This window comes from Larus michahellis, chromosome 3 (assembly GCF_964199755.1).
Source record: "Larus michahellis chromosome 3, bLarMic1.1, whole genome shotgun sequence".
NCBI classification, from domain to species: domain Eukaryota; kingdom Metazoa; phylum Chordata; class Aves; order Charadriiformes; family Laridae; genus Larus; species Larus michahellis.
In genome coordinates, this window is record NC_133898.1 from 64,440,207 (window position 1) to 64,465,472 (window position 25,266).

Consider the following 25,266-nt stretch of genomic DNA (forward strand, 5'->3'; position numbering starts at 1 on the left):
AAAGTTTTTAAGTCTAAGACAAAGCTTTGGGAAATATGGCAGAAAGTCTTTTTTAAAAAAAGATAATAGTATTATAGGTTACTTCAGAGAGAGGTTGCAGCTTATGTATTGATCTGCATACAAAAAAAAAAGCAGATATGACCATAATACCCAACTGTGTAAATTATGTTGCAAACCTCAGGTGCAAGAGGGGAAAAAATAAAGAGATAAATTACCAGGAAAAAAATACAAAAAAAAATTAGGAACTTATGAAAATAAACAAATATTTACATTAGGTGCAATAACAATTTGAATGATGGTTGAGGAATTCAAGGGCAGATACAAGGCAGCAGTAGAAGCGTGTAAAAAAGGTGCTTTCATGTAGAAAAGAGAGGAACAAATCCATGAACTCTGTGGATGCTGGTACCTGGTAGGGATACCATGTTTCCCCTAGGGACAAGGTGGGATTTTTAACACTCTTCCTCCACGGTTTTGTGTGTGTCTGGCACTTGTTTGGTTCCCAGCACATGAAGGTATTGACAAGAATAGGTATGTAAGGAGAGACTGTTAAGCATAGAGGGCCTTTGCTGTGCGCTCTTCGTACCTATCAAAGAGCAGTCATTCTAAACTGCTGCTGCTGCCTTTGAAAATGTCACCATTAGTGTGTGTGCAAAGGGATTTGTTGTTAATTACTCCACATTTATTATTGGAAGTAGCAGCAAAGTGAGCTATGTGATGATATAGTTTAATTACTATGAGCTATCCTAGGGCAATGGCTGGATGTTTTCTAATAAATCAATTGCTATTTTTATTAACAAAATTAAGCATGTTTATTTTCTTTTTGTGAATAACATTAGTCTGCCACTATTGAAGTTGTTACTGATTTTCTATAAAAAACCCCCACCCAATTAGCTTAGCTGTCTGGGACAGTATTTAGAGGATCGCAAGACTAAAATATTTGTTGAGTAGCCCTTGTGTTTGTGTTTCTCATTGACTTTTTGTTGGAGATATCCATGCGCATTATTAATGTATTTTGTTAATAGAGGCCCGTCTTTCCCAATGTTACATTGCTGTTTCGGTTTGCATCACTTTGTAGAGATTAGTGTAGTGTCCAGAATGTAACCTGGACTAAACCTTTGGTGAGTGTTTCCTAAATGTAAACTTGAGGGTAGAAAGCTCATTCTGTGCCATTTGGTTTTCTTGGGGTGTTTTGATTTGGAATCAGGGTACAAAAGTACTGAAGCTTGGTGATTTAAAGGATCCATTGTGCATTGTCCATAACAGATGTTCTAAAATAACATCAGCATGCATATAAAAGTAACTTGTAATCCGTCTTTTGTTATTCACCACTTTTTTTCATATAAATTTCTACTCTGATTTCATTCCACGAAAGTGACAACAAAGGCATTGTCGGAGGAATGACTGACACACAGGTGAATGTTGTGTAAGTTAAATTGATCCATATATTTGATTGCTGTTGCCAACTGATGGCAAGTCCCAGCAGTGTTTTTTTAAGTATTATTAAATAAAAAATTTTCTTAGGAGTGATGACTTAAGTTAGTGGAACGGAACATCTGAGCTAAGGATAGGGTTTTTTAATACGCTATGAATATCAGATACAAGAATTTTTTTATGAATTATGTTAAATTATCAAACATTCTGAACCGACTGTAAAGGATTTAATGCCATGGTTATATTGGCTTTTGTGCATATGCACATGACTCTCAGTAGATGAGAAGAAAATAAATGCTTTTTATAATAAGAAGCATTCCTTATGTGGACTTTTAAAAACCTCATTTGTTTTCCTAAACATTCCAAGAGCAACCAAATTCTGAAAGTACCATTTGTCATACAAAATATCAAGTCAAAAAGCCTGAATAGATGTGATCATATCATGACATCATAGTCCTACAGAAAGCTGTAATTGTCATCATTACAAATATGTGCAGATGTGTTGGGTTCTCTACATAATTGTCCAGTGTGGGTCCAGGACAATGGACCTTGTAGTCCTATGTTGTAGTGCTGCTGTCAAAAGTAATTTTGAGTAATGCTGGCCCAGTTGGTTGAGTTGTAATGTGTTGCATTGGGGTTTTTTTGACTGGCGCAAGGTTTGAATAGCGGGCTGTTGACTCTCCCCAGTCCTGGGATACATGTGTGCCTGTGTTAAATAAAGGTGGTAACATCTGGTGAATGCTTTAGGTTTGTATCTTTGCCCTGCAACAGTTTACTTGAATGGGAAGGAAGAATGAGCAAGTGAATTCTAGCTTGTGCTCATTGGAATCTGCTAGTTATGTGACCTAGATATTTTTGCACCTGTATATTTTTTTGTCTTTCTGAGACCTATCTTCACATTAAGCTTTAGAAAATGTACGTTGGCGTGCAGTGACCCAGTCAAACAAAGGAAAAAAGGAAGCAGTTCATAAATAATAATAAATGTTTCTGACATCACAGTGCAAAGAGATGAGAAAAGCTGCAGACTGAAGGGCCAAGCTGGCCTACAAATGTTCCATGTAAAAATGGTTTTTTTTGTTCCTTGTAAATTATAAAGCTTTTATTAAATGTTTTGAAAGAGGAAGGAAGGCATTAGGGTCATTTTGTACATGATTTCCTGGAGTGTAGTGATTGAAAAATGGAAGCTGAACATTTAAGGATTTAAAGAGTCTACATGCTGTGCTGTGGAAAAGTAGAGATTTGGCTCTTTGATTCTGAGCAGTAAGGAGCATGCTTCGGTGTGGTTTCTGAAGGAAAGACCATTGCTAATTAAAATGGGAAACGTTCTTCGTTTTGTTTTCATCTGAAATCTCCAGCAGCTGATGTTTCTTAAGCAAGTTTTCAAATATAAATGTTTCGAGGAAGGTAAAAACTGAGAGAAATGTATAAAGTATGATGTAACTTGTATGTTGTTCTGTCATCCAGTTAGCATATATTATTAAGTGAGTGTTAATGAGACCACTGAGTCATGCTTGACAGCTTTCTGCTTCCAAAGAGGCAGTATCTGAACCTCATCCTTTTTTTCCCCACTTGCGTGATTCTCTCCTTTGTGCCTGTTCACACAGCCCTTAGTAACAGACAGCCATTGGTAAGTCAGTTTTTCTCACTAAGCAATGAACAAAATAATTCCATTTTTTCTTTCCTGCCAGTTCAGGGAACTGACCTGACTCAGCAGCAGCTTAGACAATGAAAGAAGGAAGCGGGATGAAGTGGCAGGAAAGGCAGCATGTGACCATCTCTTTCATTGCTACTAAGATTTTAGATTGGCTCGGTTGTCTTGTGAAGCCTCGCCCTTTGGATTTGGTTATGGGGGTGCTGACTGTCCTCAGAAGTTGTTATCCAAATTTGAAGTTGCTAATCACTTGGGAAAGACTAGTAAAATAAATTCACGGTTGCAGGTTTACTGACTGGTCTTGAGGTTTACCCTCTGGTTTTCTGTGGTCTTTACAACAGCATTTTTGGTCTCCGTTACCCAACTCCTCTTTCATTGATATGTCACCTTAGAAGCTGTCGGCACATTTTCTCGGTCTTTTTTGTTTGCTTCAGCTTTTGTTCTCAGACCCTGAAAAATTAATCAAAACTGGATTTTTCATGCAGTCCCGAGAGGTGTTAACCTGTAGTAAGGTTGGTGTTACAGCTAAGCTGAGTTAAAACGTAACTGCTTCTGAAAGGGTCATTTCACCCTTTCTCTGGCAGCGTGTTCTCACTGCTTCACTTGGGCCAGCTTTGGAGTTCATCTGATACTGGGATGAGTTGGTCTGGGGAGCCGGGCAACAGAAAATTAACCATAGTCTGGTTCTGTCAACCAGCTCCCCACAGGGTAAAATGAAAGCCAGGCTTGGCCTAAGGACAAACAAAGGCCTAAGGCCACAAACACACAGGCAAGAGTTTATTCACAGGACTGCTAAAAGGGGAGAAGCTGAGGCACCTGTTTTTGCAGTTGTTCTCTATTAGGTCGGTATGGCTGTAACATCATACTACCTCCTGAAGGCAAATACCTTGCTGCTGCTTTTGCTTAAAATTGAGTGCAGGAGGATGATCTATCACAAACTTTCATATCCCTGGGAAGCTTACATAGGCAAACTTCTCTGCCCTTGCAGCTTTCTTCCTCCCTCATTAAGAATTCTAATACACTTTTTATTAACAAGAGTTTGTATTACCAATGTTTTGATTCTTTTCATTTGCTTCAAATATTTTTACATTAACCTTGTCACAAATGTATGATCAAATACAGAAGCACATTAACTCTACCCTATAAATTTAAACTGGAACTGCAGTCATCGCCTCTAAAGAGGATGTTGTTCTTCATAACAATCAGTTGTATTTATATTTGCTCTACATTTTAAGTTTATGAGGGCCGGAATTCCCAATTTTTCTCTACATCAGTAGTTTTTCACTTCTCGGTGAAGGTAAATCTTAATTTTGCTGCCAACATTGTCCAAGCCAAGTAGAGATGTCAGGCAGAGCTTCCTTTTCCAGACATCTGGAGTGCCAGAGGTGAACCTTATGATATTGTGTTATTTATTCCTTAATACTTATTAAGCCATGTCGTCTTGTAAGGAAGAAGAATGAGCTCTAGTTTTAAGAGTGTTCGTATTGCTTAACAGCATTAGAAGTTAGTGCTTAATACGTGTCTGTTCATTTTGCCAGAATTGGCTGTTTTCTCTGACATTAGCATCTAAGCAGAGCAGCCCCCAAACTGTAAGGCTGTTATCTTTAACTTACATTTACATGTTTGTGCCCTGCTGAGTAGAATAATCCCTTGCTTTTTAATATACTGTTTTGTGGCATATAGCATAAATGTCACATCCCTTTCTACTTTATGACTGAGAAAAATGAGGCCTAGCTTATTCATTCATAACACTCACGTAAACCCTTCAATACTTCTCCTTTTTCATTAGAGTTGGTTCAGATTTACCACTATAGCAGTGTTTTTTTGATATCCAGCCTTTTCTGTCCATTTCTGCTTTACAAACATCTTAGGTAGTTACGTACCTTACCAATCATTGTGAAGCTATTTATTGAGAAAGCACAGCCCTTTGGTTTACCAAAAAAGTTTGAAGACAGAAATTGGAGAACAGTGACAAGTAGGTTAAAAACATCAAGTCAGCCTTTAGTAAGGAATATATACGTGTGCATATTTATAGATGGGGGAGGGGGTGTGTACGTGTGTGGTTTTATGTTTGTCTGCATTTATCTGAATCTATCAAATAAATGTCTGCATATATAAAAATATTTTTTCATAGCTAGAAGCACTAGGGTACAAAAGTACCCTAGTATTATGCTCTTTAAAAGGCTCTGTAGCTGTATTTTTCTTTGTGTTATTATTTGCTCACGTACCCATTAAATGAAGTAAAGTGTTTATCAGAACATAAGGACTCATTCTGAAGCACAAATGTAAAAATAAGCACTGTTCAAATGCATTGTCAACTTATTTTGGGAATACAACTGTATGGCACTGAATAAAAGTAGTATCGCCTACCCTTTTAGATACCAGAGTGTTTAGGTCTTGATATTCTTAGCAGTACTCATTAAATCAAAGTATTTCTGAAGCCCTATCCTAAGAAAGTTTAGTATCTTCACCTTGAATAGCCCCATTGGAATTTGAAACAGATTTATGGCAGAAACATGTGGTCCAAACAGCTGTCACGCAAAACCATTTAAAAAAACCCTGAAAGTCTGGTGAACTCAGAAATCTGTTGTGCATGTTGTTCTGACTTTTTTTTTTTTTTAAATTAAGATAATACTAAGTACATCCTTCAAGGAAAACCTTAATGTAGGTCTTCAACATAAAGCCGTAGCTGAAATAATCTGGTGTGCTTGGGCAAGTGTGCCTTTTTAACATAGGATTTAAGGACTTCAAATTTATAGCTCGCCTTTCCTGTGGAACTACAAATAGTTTGATATCGTACGTCAATGGAGGCATAAAAGTCACAGAAAACAAAACAGGATTTGGACAAGGATCAGAGAGAGAGAGGCAGCATGAGAGCATCTGTCTTCTGTTATGATCTTGGATTTGATTAAAAAATTTAAAATTCTGTCAGAGTAATATCTCCAACGCAAAGTTAGGAAACACCGGTTTGTTTCCTGACAATTACTCTGTTTACGTTACCTGGCATACTGGGATGGTGAGGGGGGGTCCAGGCTGCCTGGGGAGAAGCAGAGAGAACTGTTCCCTCAGCTGCTTTCCAGCGCTGGGGCATTTCCCTCCGTGTTGGGGATGCTCATTTCTGACCCACCCTGGCTTTTTCCTGTCTCATGAATGAGTTCATCTCTCAGGGAAATAAAAGGAAAGAGTTTGGTTTAGTAAAAAGAAGAGGGAGCCTATAGTGCTAAAGGTAACAGCATTCAGATGACTTCTATCAATTTTTGTACCATTAAAAACAAACCAAACAAAACAACAACCCCAAAATCAGAAGAAGTATAAGCAAATTTTACAAGACTGTCTGAATTTCAATATTTGAAAAATGGTTTATGTGAGTGATTTTGCTATTTTTAATGTTTTTGTATGGCAGTGTCAACTCTAAGTGGAAAAATAGGTGGTCTTTATTGGAGAATATTTTGAGTGAAGCAGTAAAAGGAAGAGGGAGAGTGTCAATATTTCATATACCATAACGGGTGGATGAGATGATAGTAGACATAAGTCAGAGGTATGATCATGACAGATATAAATAAAACAACATCCAAAACTCCAGTTTTGAGTAGAAGAGTTTTAATATAGTATTCAGAGAGCTTTTTTCAAATAAACAGCATTTTATTAATTGTTTTCCATTTTTTTTTCTTCTGCCTCTCATTTCAGAACGGTTTGATCACCACTGTCCCTGGGTAGGCAACTGTGTGGGGAAAAGAAACTACAGATTTTTTTATATGTTTATTTTATCTCTGTCCTTTCTGACAGTCTTTATATTTGCATTCGTTATCACCCACGTCATCCTTCGTAAGTATGCTGGTGAAATGAGATTACGTATGTAGCCATTTGCTTGAGTTTTTTATTTTTAAGTTAATCTTTTGATCATTCAGGGTTTATTTATTTATTTATTTATTTGCCTTTTCTCTGAAGCTTCACAATCCCCAGCAAGTCCCATTCTGGTTTCTAGCAGACCCTGGTCATGGTAGTCATTGATCTAGTGCTGGCTTTATCTTAATACAGTGTTAATTTTCTTAAATTTTTGTCCTTTTATGGCTGATTTATTGGAAAAGCAGCACACAGTCTGTATGTCTAAATATACAGATAGGATCATTTTCCCAAAGAACTTCTGTGTGCTTTTTTAACTGTAAGCATGGCTCACTTGCCATCTAAACAAACAAGCCAATTACTAGGAAATAGATTGGAGCTATTTTACACTTTCTGTTGTTTGCTGTTTAGTTTTACATCTTTCTCTACCCTATTTTGAACACAAGTTACTTTCATTTGCATAGGCATTCTGAGAACAACCAGTTCATAACGGAGTGAATCAGATAAGCTATAGGAAACTGAATAGTCATGAGTTTGTTTTTTATTTGTATTCTGGATTGGGTTACAGGAGGGTATTTTCAAGACTCTTGAGTACTGGCTTTTGTTTTTTCCACACACCTAACAAATTTTGTTAGCTCCTATATGATGATGATGTTTTAATTTATGGTGGTAGGTTAAATGACTTTGTCTTTAAAGACCTTTTGTATGTTGTGGGGTTTTTTTAACCCCCTATCACTAGGAAGCTTAAGAGTGTTCTATCTTTTCACTAATTACATAGGGTGTTGCCTCGAATGGTATTTCTGGAATAATTTTGGAAATGTGATCTTTTTATTTCTTTGGATTCTGTATTACAATGGAAACTTGATATTAATAATGTCAGTTTATAACACATTTATAAAGCTAACTTGACAAGGGCAATATTTAGAGACTGTTTTACTGAAAAATATGCCAGATTGTGCTCAATTTCCTAAATTGCTTACACTGTGCATGGAAAATGTGTATTTTAAAAAGCAGAACTCCTGCTCTTATTTGTGCTTCACAAAAGAAGGATAAAAGCACTGAGCGGCTCTCCTATAGCTCAGAAACGTAGCACACAGGCTAGAACTAGGGGCACTTAATTTTGAGTGATTCTGGATCGACAAGTTGTTCTCACTGACAGATACAGCATTTCTGATACCAGTTGAAAGAGGAAAGAAAAGATGTACATATTGTTTTAAAAGGGAAAAGTAATTATTGGAAAGAGAACACTTTCCATTAATACGTAAATCCTTGACATTTATTTGGGCATGGACTTTTTTCTGTCATCTTGGTTTCTTAGAATTCAGTAGATGAAAATGTTACCAGTCTGACAATGTAAAGCTACTTTTGAAGCTAGACTACCTTTATTTCACAAAGACTACAGTGCTTTTTTCTTTAGTTTTCAGCATATGAATTACCAATATTATGCCAGTATTTCGTGTTCTGTATGTCAAGTAGACTTATCCAGTGGATTTTAACTTCACAGTGTCCATATCTAATTCTAAGTATGAATTAGCCAAAGATCAGAGAAATGAATTGTGCCTCTGTGTGGCTGAGCAGCACTTTAGCATTGTGTAGGTGTTACAGATAATGCATAGTAAATGTTAAATGTTGAATGGTCCAAGTGTATCAGCTGTAAAATATTCTTGATAATGAGGTTTATGTACCTCAGATGAGACAGGAAAAAACCTCCTTAGTTCTGAAGATTGATTGGTCCTCAAAGGCAATGGGAGCAGGTATGAATTGTGATTAGTTCCTCAATGTTATTTGCTACATTTGAGTTTGAAGCCCAGCTTTCAAATTTACCTACTCTAATCTTGACTGCATTCAAAAAAAGAGATCTTTACAAATAAGGTGTTTTTATCATATCAATCACTCCACTGTCTGTGCCTACCATGCTTATAGACATCTTCATATCTACCTTGCTCATAGTTACCGCTCAACCACTTTTGTTCTGCTTTGCAGCTCTGCAGTTCTTCAGCTGATGGTAACAGTAAGCAGGATTCTCAGTTACTTAATCTGAACCTTTGCCCTTGGCATAGACTGCTTTGTGTTGGTGTGTCTAAATAAAGTCTCCATTTTTAGACCTGGGACTATGATCTTCCTGCAGTGTTTCAAAATCATTCCTATGTGTTTCCATAAGTCCTGGCAAAAGTCTTGATTCTAGAGGAAGTCCTGCTGACTCAGTCAAACCCTGTTCTTAGCTTTTCCAAAGACAGTCCTAGCAGGATTACCTTCAGCAACACTTTATTCTAGATACCCTATGTTAGACTGTATGACTTCTAACAGTATTCACTTAGGAGGGGACGGAGGGATATTTATAGCAACTCGTAGGCTTTAACGTTAAAAAAATAAAAAGATAATTTAAAAAAGTTCCTTTTTGGTTTGTCTTGTTAGGGTAGTTCCGTCTCTGGCCTTGTTGATTACATAGGAAACCTGTTTTGTTTTGAAATGTCCCTTGATTTAGACAAATTTTTGAAATTTATATGATTTTTAATACATCTTGTAAGCTAGCATTTTTATAATTTTTGGTGGGCCTAAGTGGTGATGAGATATGAGATATATCTTAACTTTTTGTTTTCTGTGGGCTTCTGAGGCATTCATTGGAAATTTGCCCTTTCCAGGATTAATAACATGCGCACATAATATTATCAAAGATGATAAAATGAATTTGTAAATCAGATAATTTAAAGATACTGTCTTGCAAGTTTTTCTTCCATCTCCCCAAGCTTAACACGTTTTCAGTAGTAATGCCTGTCTTCACAGCTACTCAGCTCTGTCTGAGGCATCAGTATTTCAACTGTTTGTTACAGTGAGGAACCTTCCCCTTCTGATGTATTTGGGAACTGCTTGGAAAAGTGTGACCAGCAGTAGGGAATAGAGATCGCACCTACCTGCTGCCATTGCCATTAAGGATCCTAAAAATAATAAGAAGGGAGGGGAAGTTTCATTAGTCTTGTGCCTTGAGGCTAAGAACCAGTTGTGAGAGTCTGAAAAGGCTCAGAAATAAAAGGTAAGTACCTTTCCCTTTTTTTAATGGCAAACAGTAAAATTGATCAGGCAGATTTAGAGAATGTATATATGTGTATACACACACATATGTATTTCTGTTTTGTTTTAAAGACAAGATTCTTCTTTCTTCATGCAAATCTTCAGATGAATTTAGCTAAGGGGAAAATTTTTGCTGTGGCAAAGGCTTTCGACCTGATGCATTGAAATTGTTTCCATTATAAAGTAAAATACAAACCAAACTGTGTGCCTGTAGCTATGTGACATTGAGTCAGTTTCTACAAACTAATTAACTTGTTGCAATCCGCAAATTGTCAAATTATCCTTTTTGATTAATATCTCATGGCTGTAGAACCCCAGTGGATGCTTCTGCATCTCCAGTTCATTGGATCATGCTGCTCTTGAGCTCTTTTCAGCTAGTAGATATTGTCTTATTTGCCCACAGGCAGCAAGCACCAATTAGCAAAACCTTCTGTACAGGTGCAGTAGGAGCAGGATTATAGTCTAGAGAAAAAAGGAGGGAAAGTTGAGAATCTGTGTGTATAGAATAACTTTTCCAAGTCAAAAAGTTGCTTTGAAAAATAATATTTCAAAATGAAAAAGTGGCTTATAATTTTTTGTTTCCATACTAGGTCTGAAAAGGACAGGGATAATCAGAAACCTTGTTCATGGGAAAGTATGCATGCATCAATTTGGTACGACTGAGAAAATATCCTGCAGATGTTAGAACTGATAACTTACCCTAGGTTTTTTTTCTGATGTTGCTGCTGAGCAACATATTCTCAGATTCATGTTAGTAAACCTGTTCTATGATTATTCAGTTGATCTTCAAATATTAATTGTGTTAACTATGGTGAAAACAGCCTGTAGTCCACTTTTTTACTCAGCTGGTAATTTTGGGTTCTATTTCTACAGGTTCTCAACAAACAGGGTTCCTCAACGCCCTGAAGGACAGTCCTGCAAGATATCCTTTCACTGAAACAAATTATAAATCTTGTTGCAAAATAACATGTGAGATGCTTTTTGTTTCTTTTCTTGCTGTTGCTGGATATGTGCATTTGGGACTTTCAGTTAATGACTTCATCACTTCCTGAACAATAAGATTTCTCACCACCACATGTTGGAGGTAGGAAAGAGATTGTAGCCTGGGGTGGTTTTTATTCTTCATCTTTTGCAGAGTAGTACTCTGACAAAGGTCTGTAGTTTCTATGCGTGATGGAAATATGCTCCCTATATTTGTGATGGAATTCATATATGTACCTCAGACTATACCCATGCTGTGGTTTCATTTAAAATATTCAATAATTATTCTGCTTTTAGAACGGAAAGTATCCAAAATGGCTGATTCTTGTCAGGATAGAAAAAGTGGATTGTGGAACAACTGAAACCATAAACTGTCTCTGAAGAGTTCAACTCCTGAAAGTATTCTTATGTTGATTTACTATTTTTAGAGAAGTCATTTTCAAGTATTAACTTCTGTTAAGTTACATAAAGTATACACATGCATACACAGGGACTACTATTGTTCTTCAGCCTGGAGAAGAGAAGACTCTGGGGACACCTCATTGTGGTCTTTTGATACACAAAGGGAGCTCATAAGAAAGACGTGGAGAGACTTTTTACCAGGGCCTGTAGTGACAGGACACGGGGCAACAGTAGTTTTAAAGTGAAAGAGGGTAGATTTAGGTTGGCTATAACAGAAAGCTTTTACAATGAGGGTGTTGAGACACTGGAACAGGTTGCCCAGAGATGTCGTGGATGCCCCATCCCTGGAAGTGTTCAAAGTCAGGTTGGATGGGGCTTTGAGTAACCTGGTTCAGTGAAAGGTGTCCCTGTCCACGTCAGGGAGGTTGGACTAGATGATCTTTAAAGGTCCCTTCCAACCCAAACCATTCTATGGTTCTGTTCTTTGAATACTCCGTATTCTTTTTATCAATTCGTGGGAGCTTTCTGTATATTTTCCAATGAGAACGAAAAAGGCTCCTTCTGTCAGAAAGCAGCTAAAATAATGGAAAAATGGGAAGCTGATATAACTTCTGTTTGGTTTCTTCCTTACATTTCTGTACAGACTGTAAGCTTCCTGCTCCTTATGTATGTCTATTGAATTGTTTGTGTCTGAATAAGCAGTTTGCATCTCTCACAAAGATACTATAAAAAGAATTCTTTCCCATGCTTGTGCCGAGGAAAAGTCTTTTCTGTTGTGCCTCACAAGGTTTGCTCTTTTCCACAGAAGAGTAGGAAGAAAAAACTCTTTACTCTGTCATTCATAGTTGTCCATAAAGACAGACCTCTCTTTCCAGGTAGTTTTTCCAAGCGTCAAATTCTCAAAGTTCTGCAGATACAATGTGTGTGTGTGTGTTTATCAGGTAGAGTAACTAGGCTGTAAACTTCCTTTTTAAACAAAACCACCGTTCAGATATTTTTTTTTTTGTACAAATAATTTTCCAAAGCACACAGTTTCAAATAGCACAACAAAGCTTCCAATTAAAACAATTATAATCACTTCTTACAATAGATGATGCTTTAAAACTATTTTCAAACTGAGAGTAGCTTTCAGTTGTCCTCAAATCAAAAGGTAATTGATTATGCATTTGAGGATCCTTGTATAGGAACAATGGGCTGCTTATTCATAATTTGTATTTGGAGATGTGCTACTTCGAAAGGCTCAGTAGCACATCTTGTAGACGCGGCTGGGTTTGACGGTGATATGATCGGCAATTTAATAGCTGGGTTACAATTCCTAACAGTAAAAAGTTAAATTGTCAAAATAGTATTGGGAATGCTGCTTTGGAGCAAGCCAGTCAATTTGGGCACAGAGAACATTGCCATTTCTCTCTTGCTAACAACCCTGTGTGAGAAACCGAGGGAGCGTTATACCATATTATGCTACTAAGCTATACTTTATGTTGAGAATATATTGCTTTTTTCTGTGTTTGGCTTTTAATTAATAGACTCATGTTTAATTAATGGAGTCATGTTAATCTAAGATAAACCACCCCTGCCAATTCTAGAGATCTTTTTGGATCTTGGTGTGGTGAACTGAAAGAAGGCGCTTTCCTGGGGAAAGAAGTTTTCGGTGGGGAACTGAAAGAGGTCTTGAACTGAAAGGAATTCCATTTTTTGTCACTAGGAATTGCCATGTGGAGGGAGAAACTCACTTTTCAGGACCCTCCTGAGTGTAATCATGGCGAGGAACATCCTGTTAGTGGCGTGCTCAGTCATCTAATGAGGTTGCAGGGAGCCCTTCTCCCTCTCAGGTTCCCCTTTTCTGACCTGGTGATTCTTCCTCTTAGTTTTGGTGTGTAGATTCTACCCAACAGTACTCATCTACAGCCTTCCATACGATTTCTACCCTCCCAAGGCCCAGTTAGGCAGACTTGTATTATGCATGATGGTTTTGGGCTGTTTCCTTCTTTTACACCTTTCTGAACCCTCTGCTAACAGCTATCTGCTTCTTCAGCCGTTCTCTCTCGCTCTCCTTGCTTTAGCTGTGGCTGTTGCGCCGTCGACTGAGTTCCCTTCTTGTATTGGTTTGACTCCACAGAGTTTGAGGAGGAGATGAGAAGGAGAGAGTGGTGAACATGCTGCTCAGCGACGCACTTTGGTCATCCTGCTGCTTTTGGAGCAGATTTGCTCAGAATGCAAATGGCTCTTTCTTGGCTTTTAAACTACTCTGAGCGAAGTAGGTTCTAGGGGAAGTTATTCAGACAATGCAGGTATTTGCCAATTCATTAAGTGAGAGCAGACCTACAATACAAGGCTGTTCACTGTTAACTAATATTAGGATTATTTATCGCAAATACTTAAGTCCATCCGTGCATTTTCCAGTGTGTGTGTCTGTATAATGATAAGGAGCTGTCATATTTCTCTTCTATTAATAGATTCAGTGATAAGGATGTTTTCATATGTTTTAAGGCTGTGTCCTTGTTCTGGAATATTTTGAGTTATGTTGTCTTGGAAACTGACTTCACTAAAGGTTGGCATATGGTTAATATACAAATTATTTTTATCCTATTCTTTTTCCATTGCCTTGTTCCTACTGATTTATTATATCTGTTTTTCTAGGAACCAAAACCTTTTCTGCTATTGATTCATGTTCCCTAGAAAAAAATTATTACTGAAGTGTTGTAGAAAATAACAGTCTCGAAGCAGGTGTATTCTGAGTTCGGCTATTGTGTGTAAATAAAAATATATATAAATAAAAAACTATGTCAGGAAGCCTTCTGTAGAAAGTTGCTCTTTATGCTTGACTATATAAAGTTTAAAAGCAACTTTATTGTCTTATTGCTGAGATGACAACTTATTTAGAGTTAAAGGAATGATATAAACTGTAGTAAGTAAGCAACACTGAGTGCTAACTGACTTTCTTGCTATACCAATCTCACTTTTTAAAGGCTGGTTACTTCTTTATGGCATTTGGGTTATGCAGTTTATAAGGAGTGAAAACACAGGTAGTTTGAAAGGTGAAAAAAGAAAATGAGTGAAAGATGCAAGGACAGACAACCTGACAGTGCAGTCTGTTTTTTAACTTTTGTACTACTGTGAGGAATGTAATTCTGTGCTTTTCATCTGTTTCTGTTGCAGTTGGGGGAAATCAGAAAAGATAAAGGTTGGTCTTGCAGTGCAAAACCACTCAGTTCATGTCATTCAAACCCGATCAGCATTCAAGCTGTTTATTGATTCATTAATGACACTGATGATTAATGGCACAATGATGATTAATGACACGACATGCGTTAATGATCATTGATTGCTGGATAATTATATATTCAGGATCAATATCAGTAACAGAAAAGATAAATGGCTGTATTAGACACTTAAGAAATGTTAATCAACACCTACAAATGTCTAAACAAATTATGTAACTAAACCCCCAAAAGTCCTAGTGGTGCACACACACGTGCATGTGCCCACCTTTGCTACCCTCTTGGAGGCCTGGGTGCTCTTGCTCTATGTGTACCTGTGCTGCTCCCTACAAGACACAGGAGAGAAAGCACCCCACGAGCTCACATATGTGTACCTCAGGTGCAAGTCCCTATACGTTGCACCCCATACTGGCAGTCTGCTGTCTGTATGCAGACTACTAACAGTGTTTTACAGTGAGGGTGCTCTGTTTGGGCTAGGCAGATGCCAGCAGAATGACTTGTGGCTGTACCAAACCAAGTTTTGACTGCTGCTATTCCCACTTCAGGTTTCCTTCTGCCATTTTTCATGTTTTTCTTACGCTTTGGGATGATGCCTCCTTCAAAAAGACTTCTTGTAATTTCTCAGCTACTGTTTAATAGCAGCACAGTGAGTTGGGAGCTGATAGTCTTCCTTTTTAACGTGATAAGATTTGGGCGAATGCTGATATGTTTTGAGTATTCAACCCCACCCCAACTGTTAACAGCCTTAACCAAAGTTGTTGTCTGTGCCATTTGCAAAGGCTGGGCCATTCAGGCGCCCCCACAGTTGTAATGTAAACTATATCCAGCTATTAGAGGGACTTGAGAGAGCAAGTGGACTTTGTATTTTACTTGGACCAGTGCAATTTGACACTAGTATTAGGATCCCTATCAGCATCTTAACTTCAGTAACAGAAGACAGACAAGAGTCTAGCAGTTAGAACATATGACTGAGATGCAGTTTGTTCAGTTGTTGTTGTTGCTGTATGTATGAGTACAGATCTAGAACCCTTAGTCCTGGGTCAAGACTTCCATTGTGCACTAAATATTCGTACAAACGTGTCTGTTCAATCTTTACTATTCAGCTAGCCTTGGGTTACCTCCCTTCCCTTGTGTTTGGTCTTCCCCTCACCCAATCAGAGGAGTTATTTACTGTTAATTATCAATTTACCTGTCTTAATACAAGTGTAATGACTTTTATAGGGTGAACATGAAAATTGGAATTTCATCAATTAAAATCAGAACCACTCATCAGTAGTTTCTGGCCTTTTACAAATCTGCAGACCCTTAAATATTTGCTGGTGTAGGTGATATTCAGTGGCCTGTACACTAAAGGTTACTGACAATGGGTTTGGTTTTCTGAGTTTAATTTTTGCTGACCCCTTCGAAGTACCCCAGAGATCTCAAGAGACTTGTGGACTATAAGTTGACAACCCTGAATTTTGTGATTGTAACTGGTTGTTATTGAATATAATATTTTTTAATATATATTTCCTTGACTTTCAATTACTGTGCTGGAAGCTGTGGTGTGTTTTTTCTCAGTATGGTCCATTGTTGGCCTCTCAGGTTTTCACACGTATTTGATCAGCTCCAATCAAACAACAAATGAAGATGTAAGTTCATAGTATATTTATACATATATGTTTCTAAATAGTAGGAGGAGATGATTAATTCTAAATATATGTAGCTTTTCTTTTATTCTTGGAGACGTCATACCTGCTTGCATAATTTTTTGAGTGTCTCAGTAGGAAAGAAGGAAGTAACCTGGTCATCCTTGACTCGAAATATCAAAAGATTTCTTTTGGACACTATTTGTTGTGGTTTGAAGACATGCTGGTTACGTAGTATGTCCATTATCATTTATACCCACAGGACCTGTATCTTGACATAGGAAAATATAGAAGAGAGGAAACAAAGAAACAACTATATTTTATACAGTAGAAAATTAGTAAATATTTTTCAGTATTTCTTTTTCACTGAGAGTCCTAAATATTTTTTGACTAAAAAATTTCTTACTATAACATTTGCAAAGTATGTTGAAGTCTCAAAACAAAAATTTTATCCTTTATTTTTTCGTTTGAAATTTCTTTGGCAGTTTGAGATCTAAAACCTCTGGAAAAAGATATATTATTAATTTAAAGGTCAACTTTCTCATTTCTACTGTTGTCCTATTTTGCACATAGGTTTCCATTGTTTTAGTGTGAAATTATGTTCAGCTGTGTGTGGAAGCTTCATGTGTCCTTCCTTAACAAAAAGGAGAAATACAAAATGAATGAAAGGAGAAAATAAAAATAGCGAGATAGCTAATGATACAGAAAGCTTGTTGGAATTTAGCAATTAATCTAACAAATCACTGCAAGTTTAAAATTATTTTATTGTAATTTTCTGTTGTACTTGTTTTCAAAGGTATCTAGCAAATGTAAAAGTAGCATCTTTGGGACTGTCAAACACAGGTTTTGTTATTTTTTAAGATGACAGTTAAAACTATAAATTTTACAATAAATACCAATCAACCAGAAAAAACTTACCAAGCAGGCTCAGAATGAATTGTGCCTCAGCATCAAGTATCCAAGCAAGTAGCCTGACTTTGAAAAAATCTGCCTCATTAGTAAGAAAGATGGGATACTCTGGGATTCCTCAGTTATTAGGTTTAAGGCCAACATTGTCTCTCTACATGGACCCAATGTGGTTTCACTATCCCCCCTTCCATCAAATAAATGTCTCTTCTGGGTTGTTGAAAGTCAAATAGGTGGGAACTGCAGCAGTGTAACATTTTTGAATTTCAAGGAAACCGTTCGATAATTTCATTTAAAGCATGCGTTTCCAGTTGAATACAGAAGACGTTTTACTCAGGCTCTCAAGTATATCACAAACAGAAAAGCAAGACTGCTAAAAGAAAACATAATATGGGCGTAATGACTGCACTTGCTTCACAATATTTTAGAGCCATTTGTGGGCATTAGGGAAGGTAATACTTGTGTGGTATTGCACAGCTTGAGAACTTACCCAAGAGTATGGAGAAGTGCTCTATTGCTGGCTTTAATGCTATGTTGCAATTGAACCTCTTCTGTAGAACATACCATGATATTTGTCAAATTAAGCTTAGACTATTATGTGTAGAAGGTGGAATTCCTACTGTGAAGTGGTAGGATGCCAGGTGCCCACCAAGCCACTCTATCACTCCCTCTCCTTAGCTGGACAGGGAACAGAGAATATAGCGAAAGGCTCGTGGGTTGAGATAAGGAGAGGGAGAGATCACTCACCAGTTATCATCACAGGCAAGACAGACTCGACTCGGGGAAATTACTTTAATGTATTACCAAGCAAAATCAGAGTAGGATAATGAGAAATAAAACTGAATCTTAAAAACACCTTCTCCCCAGCCCTCTCTTCTTCTGGGCTCAACTTCACTCCCAATTTTCTCTATCTCCTCCCCCGGGGTGGCACACGGGGATGGGGAAGGGGGGTTGCAGTCAGTTCATCTCTCATTGTCTCTGCCGCTCCTTCCTCCTCAGGAGGGAGGACTCCTCACGCTCTTCCCCTGCTCCAGCACAGGGGCCCTCCCACTGGAGACAGTCCTCCATGAACTTCTCCAATGTGAGTCCTTCCCACAGGCTGCAGTTCCTCACAAACTGCTCCAGCGTGGGTCCCTTCCACAGGGTGCAGTCCTTCAGGAAGAGACTGCTCCAGTGTGGGTCTCCTGAGGGGTCACAAGTCCTGCCAGCAAACTTGCTCCAACATGGGCTCCTCTCTCCACGGGGTCCTGCCAGGAGCCTGCTCCAGCACAGCCTTCCCACAGGGTCACAGCCTCCTTCAGGCATCCACCTGCTCTGGTGTGGTGTCCTCCATGGGCTGCAGGTGGATATTTGCTCCACCATTAACCTCCATGGAATGCAGGAGGACAGCCTGCCTCACCATGGTCTTCCCAGGGGCTGCAAAGGAATCTCTGCTTTGGTGCCTGGAGCACCTCCTTGCCCTCCTTCCTCACTGACCTTGGTGTCTGCAGAGGTGTTGCTCTCACTGTCATTCCTCTCTTTTGGCTGCTGCTCATGCTGCACAGCAACCTTCTTAAATACATTACTCCAGAGGCACTATCCCCGTCGCCAGTGATCTCAGCCTTGGCCAGTGGCAGGTCTCTCTTGGAGCTGGTGGCATTGGCTCTATTGGACATAGGAGAAGCTTCTAGCAGCTTCTCACAGAATCCACCCCTGTAGCCCCCCTGCTACCAAAACCTCACCATGCAAATCAAATGTCAGTGTATCGGTCCTTTGAGATTTTGGGTTGTCAAAATCTGTGGAGGTAAAGCTTGGGCTTGCTTGTAAGATTTTAGGGTCCAGCCTTTCATAACAGCCCAAAGCTCTAAGCTGTTTGGAGGGTGGGATCGTGTTTTCTTTTCTGGTCTGCCTCTGATGGAAGTAGCATGTTGCTGCTTTGGTAACCCTGAATGTGTCTCCGCCATTTTCTGTATTGTATTATATGTGGTACATCTTGTTCATATCTCTTCAGATTAAAGGATCATGGTCAAATAAAAGAGGTAAAGAAAACTATAATCCATACAGTTATGGCAACATCTTTACCAATTGCTGTGCTGCACTCTGTGGGCCCCTCTCTCCAAGGTAAGAGTATCAAAAGTATTGTTAGTATAAATGAAGCCATGTGATTATTGATGAAAAAAATATTTTCTCTAATTGCTTGAGTTTACTCAACAGAAATAAAGTTTTGTTTTACTGTCCATTAGAAGCTTTAATTAAGTTTTTCTTCAGTAGTAAAGAGATAAGTTGGTAAATTGTGGTTAAACTAAGTTAGTGATCAAATCCAAATATTTAAAATTGACATCTGAAATGAAAATAGACTTGTTTATCTGTTGTTTGAACTTATGCCACTGCAGTTAATAACTTCTAGCAATAAAAAATTCCTAGTAGTTAGCTGTTGCGTGATGGGAAATTTGAAAGTTTATTAAACTCTTACACATATCTGACAGATGTGGTATGTGTTTAGGAGAGCTTAAGAACCTTAATTCTACAACTACTTTGATAATTGTTCATTTTTGTCTTTTTGCTCTGAACTGTTTTATTTAAATGGACAGTATTTTTTCTTTATTCGTGCTACTGTTAACATTTATACATTAAACTCAATTTGGTGGTCTTACACCAAAGAAATTCCAGAGAAACCTTAATGGATTAATTTTTGCTGTATACATTTTCACTTTTGAAATCCAAAATATTTGTATATTCAAGGTTGCAGATGGCTTTTCAGCTTGAACAAAATGTAAGACAGAGCTGAGCCTAGAGAAATAAAACTGGCAGCATCAAAGACACAATTCTCTTCTTACTCCATACTGTATGTACGCATACTGTATGTACAATAGAGATCCTGTTCCTTTGTAGAAAGTGACTGACATCTTGCAGATTATTTTTGTGGCATGCTCATTGGTTGAAGCTGTTTTGCTTTATCTGGAATTATGTAGTTATGAATCTAAACTGCTGAGAAGAAAGAAAGTAAATGACTTTATAGTCCAGTGGCTAAGGTGTTTCATTGGAAATGGGATTTCTGTCTTTCCTGTTACGAATATCAGAGGTGGTTCTTCTACGAGCAGTCAAAGTTCAACAGGAGGGACTGACATCTTTTCCTGAGGAGGAGACAACTGAGTTAAGATTTCCACATACTGGGTTAACACTGTAATCCCTGTGGTGAGAAAGAGTAACCCTGTTTCTGCTTCCTGCCTGTATGGATAGTGCCTGAAGCCAACCCTGTAATTCTGCCGTTTTGTTTAACTCCAAATGGAAATCTTTATTAAGACTATATATTGTTTCTCAGCATTTAAAATGTCAACTTAGGCTGATACAGTAGCAGCACACAATAGACTAGGCTAACATTGGCTCCTGTGTTTTAACAGAGTTTGTACATTTTTTCCTAAATTTCAGGTAGCAACATAACTCATTTAGATGCCAAGGTGTATGTAGAGTTTCTGCAGGGAGATATTTTGTGTCTAACAGTAAAAATTTACTAAGTATAAAATGTAAATTATAACCTTGATCTTTTTTACTTTTAATCTCAGCTGTGTCCCAAGTCACTAGATATTATTTTTTTCCTTGAATTCTGGTTAAGTTGTTTAGCAGCAATGACAGCTTCAAATTCAAAATGTTCATGTGCCTCTGAGAATGGAACGCAGATTAAGAGAGGATTTGTAAATAATCCAAATTTTTCTCACTTCTGTTAAAATCATGTTTCTCATTTTTAAACCTGTGCTACCAAATTCGGAATGTATTTTGCCTGAACAGTAACTTTCAAATCTAAGTTTGATCCATAGCTGTCAGCATAGGTCTAACTAGTGTTCTGATATTTTACAGCTGATATGATATAACTATTTTAAAGCATCTGATTTTTAAAGGAGCACTTTCCATATGGCAGTTTGTAATCTCAGGTGGATTTCAAAGTGTTTTGAAGATGCATAAAAGCCTGTTCTCCAGACCTTCATGAGAAGAGCTTAAACTGGCGGAGACTTCATTGACTTTTGAGAGGGGAAATGCCTTTGTTTTTCCAAACATCCTGTTCTTATCTTTTAAAATTGAACCCATCTTGACCCTTAGCAATTTTATAGGTCCCAGAAATCAGCAAATAAAACCAGCTCTGTGCCGACTTCAGCTCTCAGGCATTTTAAGATGTTTCTGTCATTTTGTCTTAGTAACAGGAACTGTAAACCCTCCAGTTAAAATTTGATATCCTGTGGTAAAATTTGTAGTTTTCCAGATGGGAAGTAACATTGTTCAGGTGCACAGGAAAAAAACATTTTGGCCTATGCTTAAAAACATGTGGAACTATTGTTGAAAGCCACATATAATTTAAAAAAACTGCAACCCTTTGAATGAATTGAAGCATAAATGGTAGAAAAGCCTTTTTGGTGTTTTTGTATGGAAGCGATATGAGCTCATACACGTGTAGAATATAGTACTTCAGTCTGTACATTCAGCTTTTTATGATAATTAACTTACCAGAATCTAAGTGTGGTTTATAGTTCTCAAATTGAGAGTAAAATTGGATGTGGAATTTTAGCAAAATCTTTTGCTCAGTCAGACGGTTCCATTCTATTTTTTTTTATAATCTTATGTGGAATTTTTACTTATTTTTATTTTTTCCACAAAACATTTTCTTAAAATTTCTGATTTCCATCTATAAGTGCATCACTGGTGAGAATAGTGGAGCACTATGAGCAGTGTTAGGTAGCTGTCATGAAGCACCTGGCAAGTAAGTTGTCTAAACAGAACTTCCTCTCTCTCTCTCTCTCTCTTTCTTTCTTTCTTTCTTTCTTTCTTTCTTTCTTTCTTTCTTTCTTTCTTTCTTTCTTTCTTTCTTTCTTTCTTTCTTTCTTTCTTTCTTTCTTTCTTTCTTTCTTTCTTTCTTTCTTTCTTTCTTTCTTTCTTTCTTTCTTTCTTTCTTTCTTTCTTTCTTAATTTTGGGATTAAGTAGCTCTAATTATGACGTGGAAACTGGTAAGAAAAGCTTCAAAATAGACACTGATTCAAAATGCACTAGTGAGTTCTGTAATTTATTTTCACACATGTGGTTTAAAATTCTTGGTTTTGTCATATCTGCTGGTCAGCTTCTAAATCTTTTGTCTATGATAAAAATAAAGAAAAGTAGCAGTACGTATGACTATATGGTGGGTAGTATTGCAAGGAAACAATTACCTTGCTGATAAGTAGAAATGAAGTCTTGCACTTCAGTTGAATAAAAGGGGACATTGGAAGGTATTAGTGAGGTATTACGGTCTGTTGTATAACAGAAATTTTTTCTCTTTTTATTGAGAGGAGGTAGTTATTGCTCAGAAATATCTCAAACCCTTTTTTTCTTTGTTTTGATTATTCCCTAGCTTAATTGACAGAAGAGGATTTATACAACCGGATACACCGCAATTAGCAGGACCATCAAATGGCATTACTATGTACGGGGCCACACAATCTCAGAGCAACATGGTAGGAATCATCCCATAGTGTTGTTCATCGAGATTCCTGTGAATGTTTTCCTTCTCCACTTTCATATGAACTAATCAAGTAATAACTAACTGGATACAGCTGACACTCTGGGTGGAATGACTGGTTTATTAACAGTAAAGAAAAAACCCCAAGGCTCTTTTTAATGTATGTTTCACACAGTATAATAGTTATTGCTCATGGATTCTAAAAAAGAGAGGCTTTTCTACACTGTTGATTTATTGAATATACTGGCATTTTGACTTGTACTGTTGACACCTGCTGTGTTTTGAACTGGAATATTCAAGTATCATGGACTTGCTCTGGTTCATCATTTTCAAGCTAATTGTTATTTTGTATGGCACTTTCTTCATACTCTTATTTCCTTCTTTGCTTGTACACTGCGGTTTTGCATAGACTAATGTGTTTTCAAAAGCAAAGATGAACAAAGAGGAGTTTCTAGGGGAGAAGTGTGTTGAAGGAAGAGCAGGAGGACACTGAACTCCAATGATCAAAAAATGACAACCGGATTGTTACAACAAAAGCTTTTAAACATCTTTGAGACCGTGCCAATAGTTTTTACCTTGTTTTTTGCTGGTAGCATTGGCTATCATAATGGAAGATAGGATTTCCAGTGCCAAGAAGAAAAGAATAACTGGAAAGAGATCTTTTTCCAAAGGCAAGCATCTTACATATGTGCCTATTTCTGAATTGTTGTCCACATATCTTCATATTATGTGGGTTATAAGACTTTGTCAAAGAAGCCATGAGTTATGGACACCCTCCCTCTGCCAAAAAAGAGGTGACCAGAAGGCCTTCTGACATAATTCAGCCTTTCTTTTGAACAAAAGAAAAAAAGACTCACTCTTCCCAGACAGATTAGTTTTAGTGTCACTCATAAACTGGTATAAAAATTTTGCTGTAGTTCCTAAGCTGTTTTTAGTTACTGTTTTGAGGATTACATAGAAGATTTGTTAGTCTCCTTCATGAGAAAATGTATTAGAGACACAGTATTAACTCTGAGTCTTCTGTGAGGTACAGTTGTGCAGAACTAGGCAATGCTCCATGCAAATTTTACTCAAAAAAAGAAATAAAAATGTAACTCTGAAAAGACAAAAGGGGCTTAAAAAAAAAAAAAGAGAGAAAGCAAATCTTAGAAATAGCATGATCTTTCAGGGGTTAGCAAACTTTCTGACTCTGTCAAGGCATCTTATTTGTGAGGATCATTAACCCACAGTAAGTCACTGGCAGTAAATTATCTTAACGTTATAAGAATTATACCTGTATTGTAAGAAGACGCTATCATTATTGCTAGATATTAATGGGAAAATCTTGTGCCAGTTTGATAGAAAATTGACTAAATTTATCTCTAGAAATGGAGAAATCAGTTATGGTATTACTTTAAGTCAAACAGGTAGCTGTTACAATTTTAGAGTGTAATATCTGTAATGACTCAAATTCTTCAAGGATTTGAACTTCTTATATCCTAGAACATCACACTACTTGAGTTGGGAAAGGGTTGAGTTCTTTAACAGTTATCAGAGTCACTTGAAAATGTGCAGTTTTCATTCCTGAAAATGATCTCTCAGAAAAAGCTTGAAAAGTGTAATACGTTGTGTTTGGTATGGAGGAATATCTTTAAGATTGTGATGCCATTTTTCTCAGGGTATTATTCTTGGTCTGTATCCAGGACCAATTGGCTTCCCTTGGCAGCTGGCTATCAGCATTAAATTTCTCCCTTGAGTTTTGTTGCAAACTGTTAAAGACCTGCTTAGTTTCCTGGTCTCTCTAGGACTATTTTCCCTATTTAAAATCTTGCGTTCTTTCCTGAGTTGTTTGAAGCATAAGAAATCATAAGTTAATTTCCTGCTGGCAAAATGGAGTGGGACGTAAGTTTGCCTCTGATTTGGTCTTGTTTCACATTTCCCTCTTTCTGTGTTCTAAGGTCAACATTTTTGTTCTTCTCAGTAGACTCTGACAGATCTCCTGTCTCATAAAGGAGCAAACAACAAAACTGATTTCCCAATTTCACAGTTAAGATCTCGGTCTCATCCACATAACAGACTTTCTTTCTTTTGTACCAAAATTAATTCACCTTACTGCTAGCTTAGTTGTTTTCAGCCATTCTCTTCAGTTACCAGATTTCCTGTTCTGATTTAAATTTAGACAGAAATAATCAAGTAAGACTTCATCGTTATATTTAAACGCTTTTTCCCATGAAGTGACCCCTAGTACTTTTCCAGGCTTTGCATTGTCTGTTTCTCTCAACTTTCTTCCCAGTACACAATCTTAGATTCTGAAGAAGTACTTTAGGAACAGGAGCACTGGGAACACCAGCCATTCGCGTGTTCTCCCCTGAAAAGGGCCACAGAAGCTTCTCGAGTGAAAGGCAGTGGAATACACTTTATGGCAGAAGTAAAACAAAGCATGCAGCATTCCGTTGTTTGATTATTTTTTGTTTGGTTGGTTGGTTTCTTGGTTGTTTTTTTTAGAGGAGGAATCTCTGCAAGATTCTTTAGAATCCCCCCTGCTAGAAGTTCAGATGCAAACATCAAAATTTCCTTTCCTTTTGGCTCAAGCTCAGGACTCCAGTGGAAAGAAAACAGTAGAGGGAAAGTCTTTATGGAAGAAAATGTTTCCTTTTTACCTCCTGTCTTCACTGACAAAGGTTAGGCAAATA

The 25,266-nt window shown here is 37.5% G+C and overlaps 1 protein-coding gene across 7 annotated transcripts in view; it reads left to right on the forward strand.

The window, feature by feature from the left end:
• The window catches only part of ZDHHC14 (zDHHC palmitoyltransferase 14), a 114,264-nt gene that overhangs the window by 81,336 nt on the left and 7,662 nt on the right, over window positions 1-25,266 (forward strand). For 4 of the 7 annotated variants that reach the window (XM_074580491.1, XM_074580488.1, XM_074580490.1 and 1 more), the window contains exons 4-8: window positions 6,770-6,907; window positions 10,868-10,916; window positions 16,127-16,229; window positions 19,123-19,232; window positions 22,487-22,589. In XM_074580491.1, the coding sequence (XP_074436592.1) occupies window positions 6,770-6,907; window positions 10,868-10,916; window positions 16,127-16,229; window positions 19,123-19,232; window positions 22,487-22,589 (503 nt within the window). Of the gene's footprint in view, window positions 1-6,769; window positions 6,908-10,867; window positions 10,917-16,126; window positions 16,230-19,122; window positions 19,233-22,486; window positions 23,266-25,266 lie in introns of all 7 variants that reach the window. The other 3 variants (XR_012586206.1, XR_012586207.1, XM_074580492.1) reach the window with 2 other exon arrangements.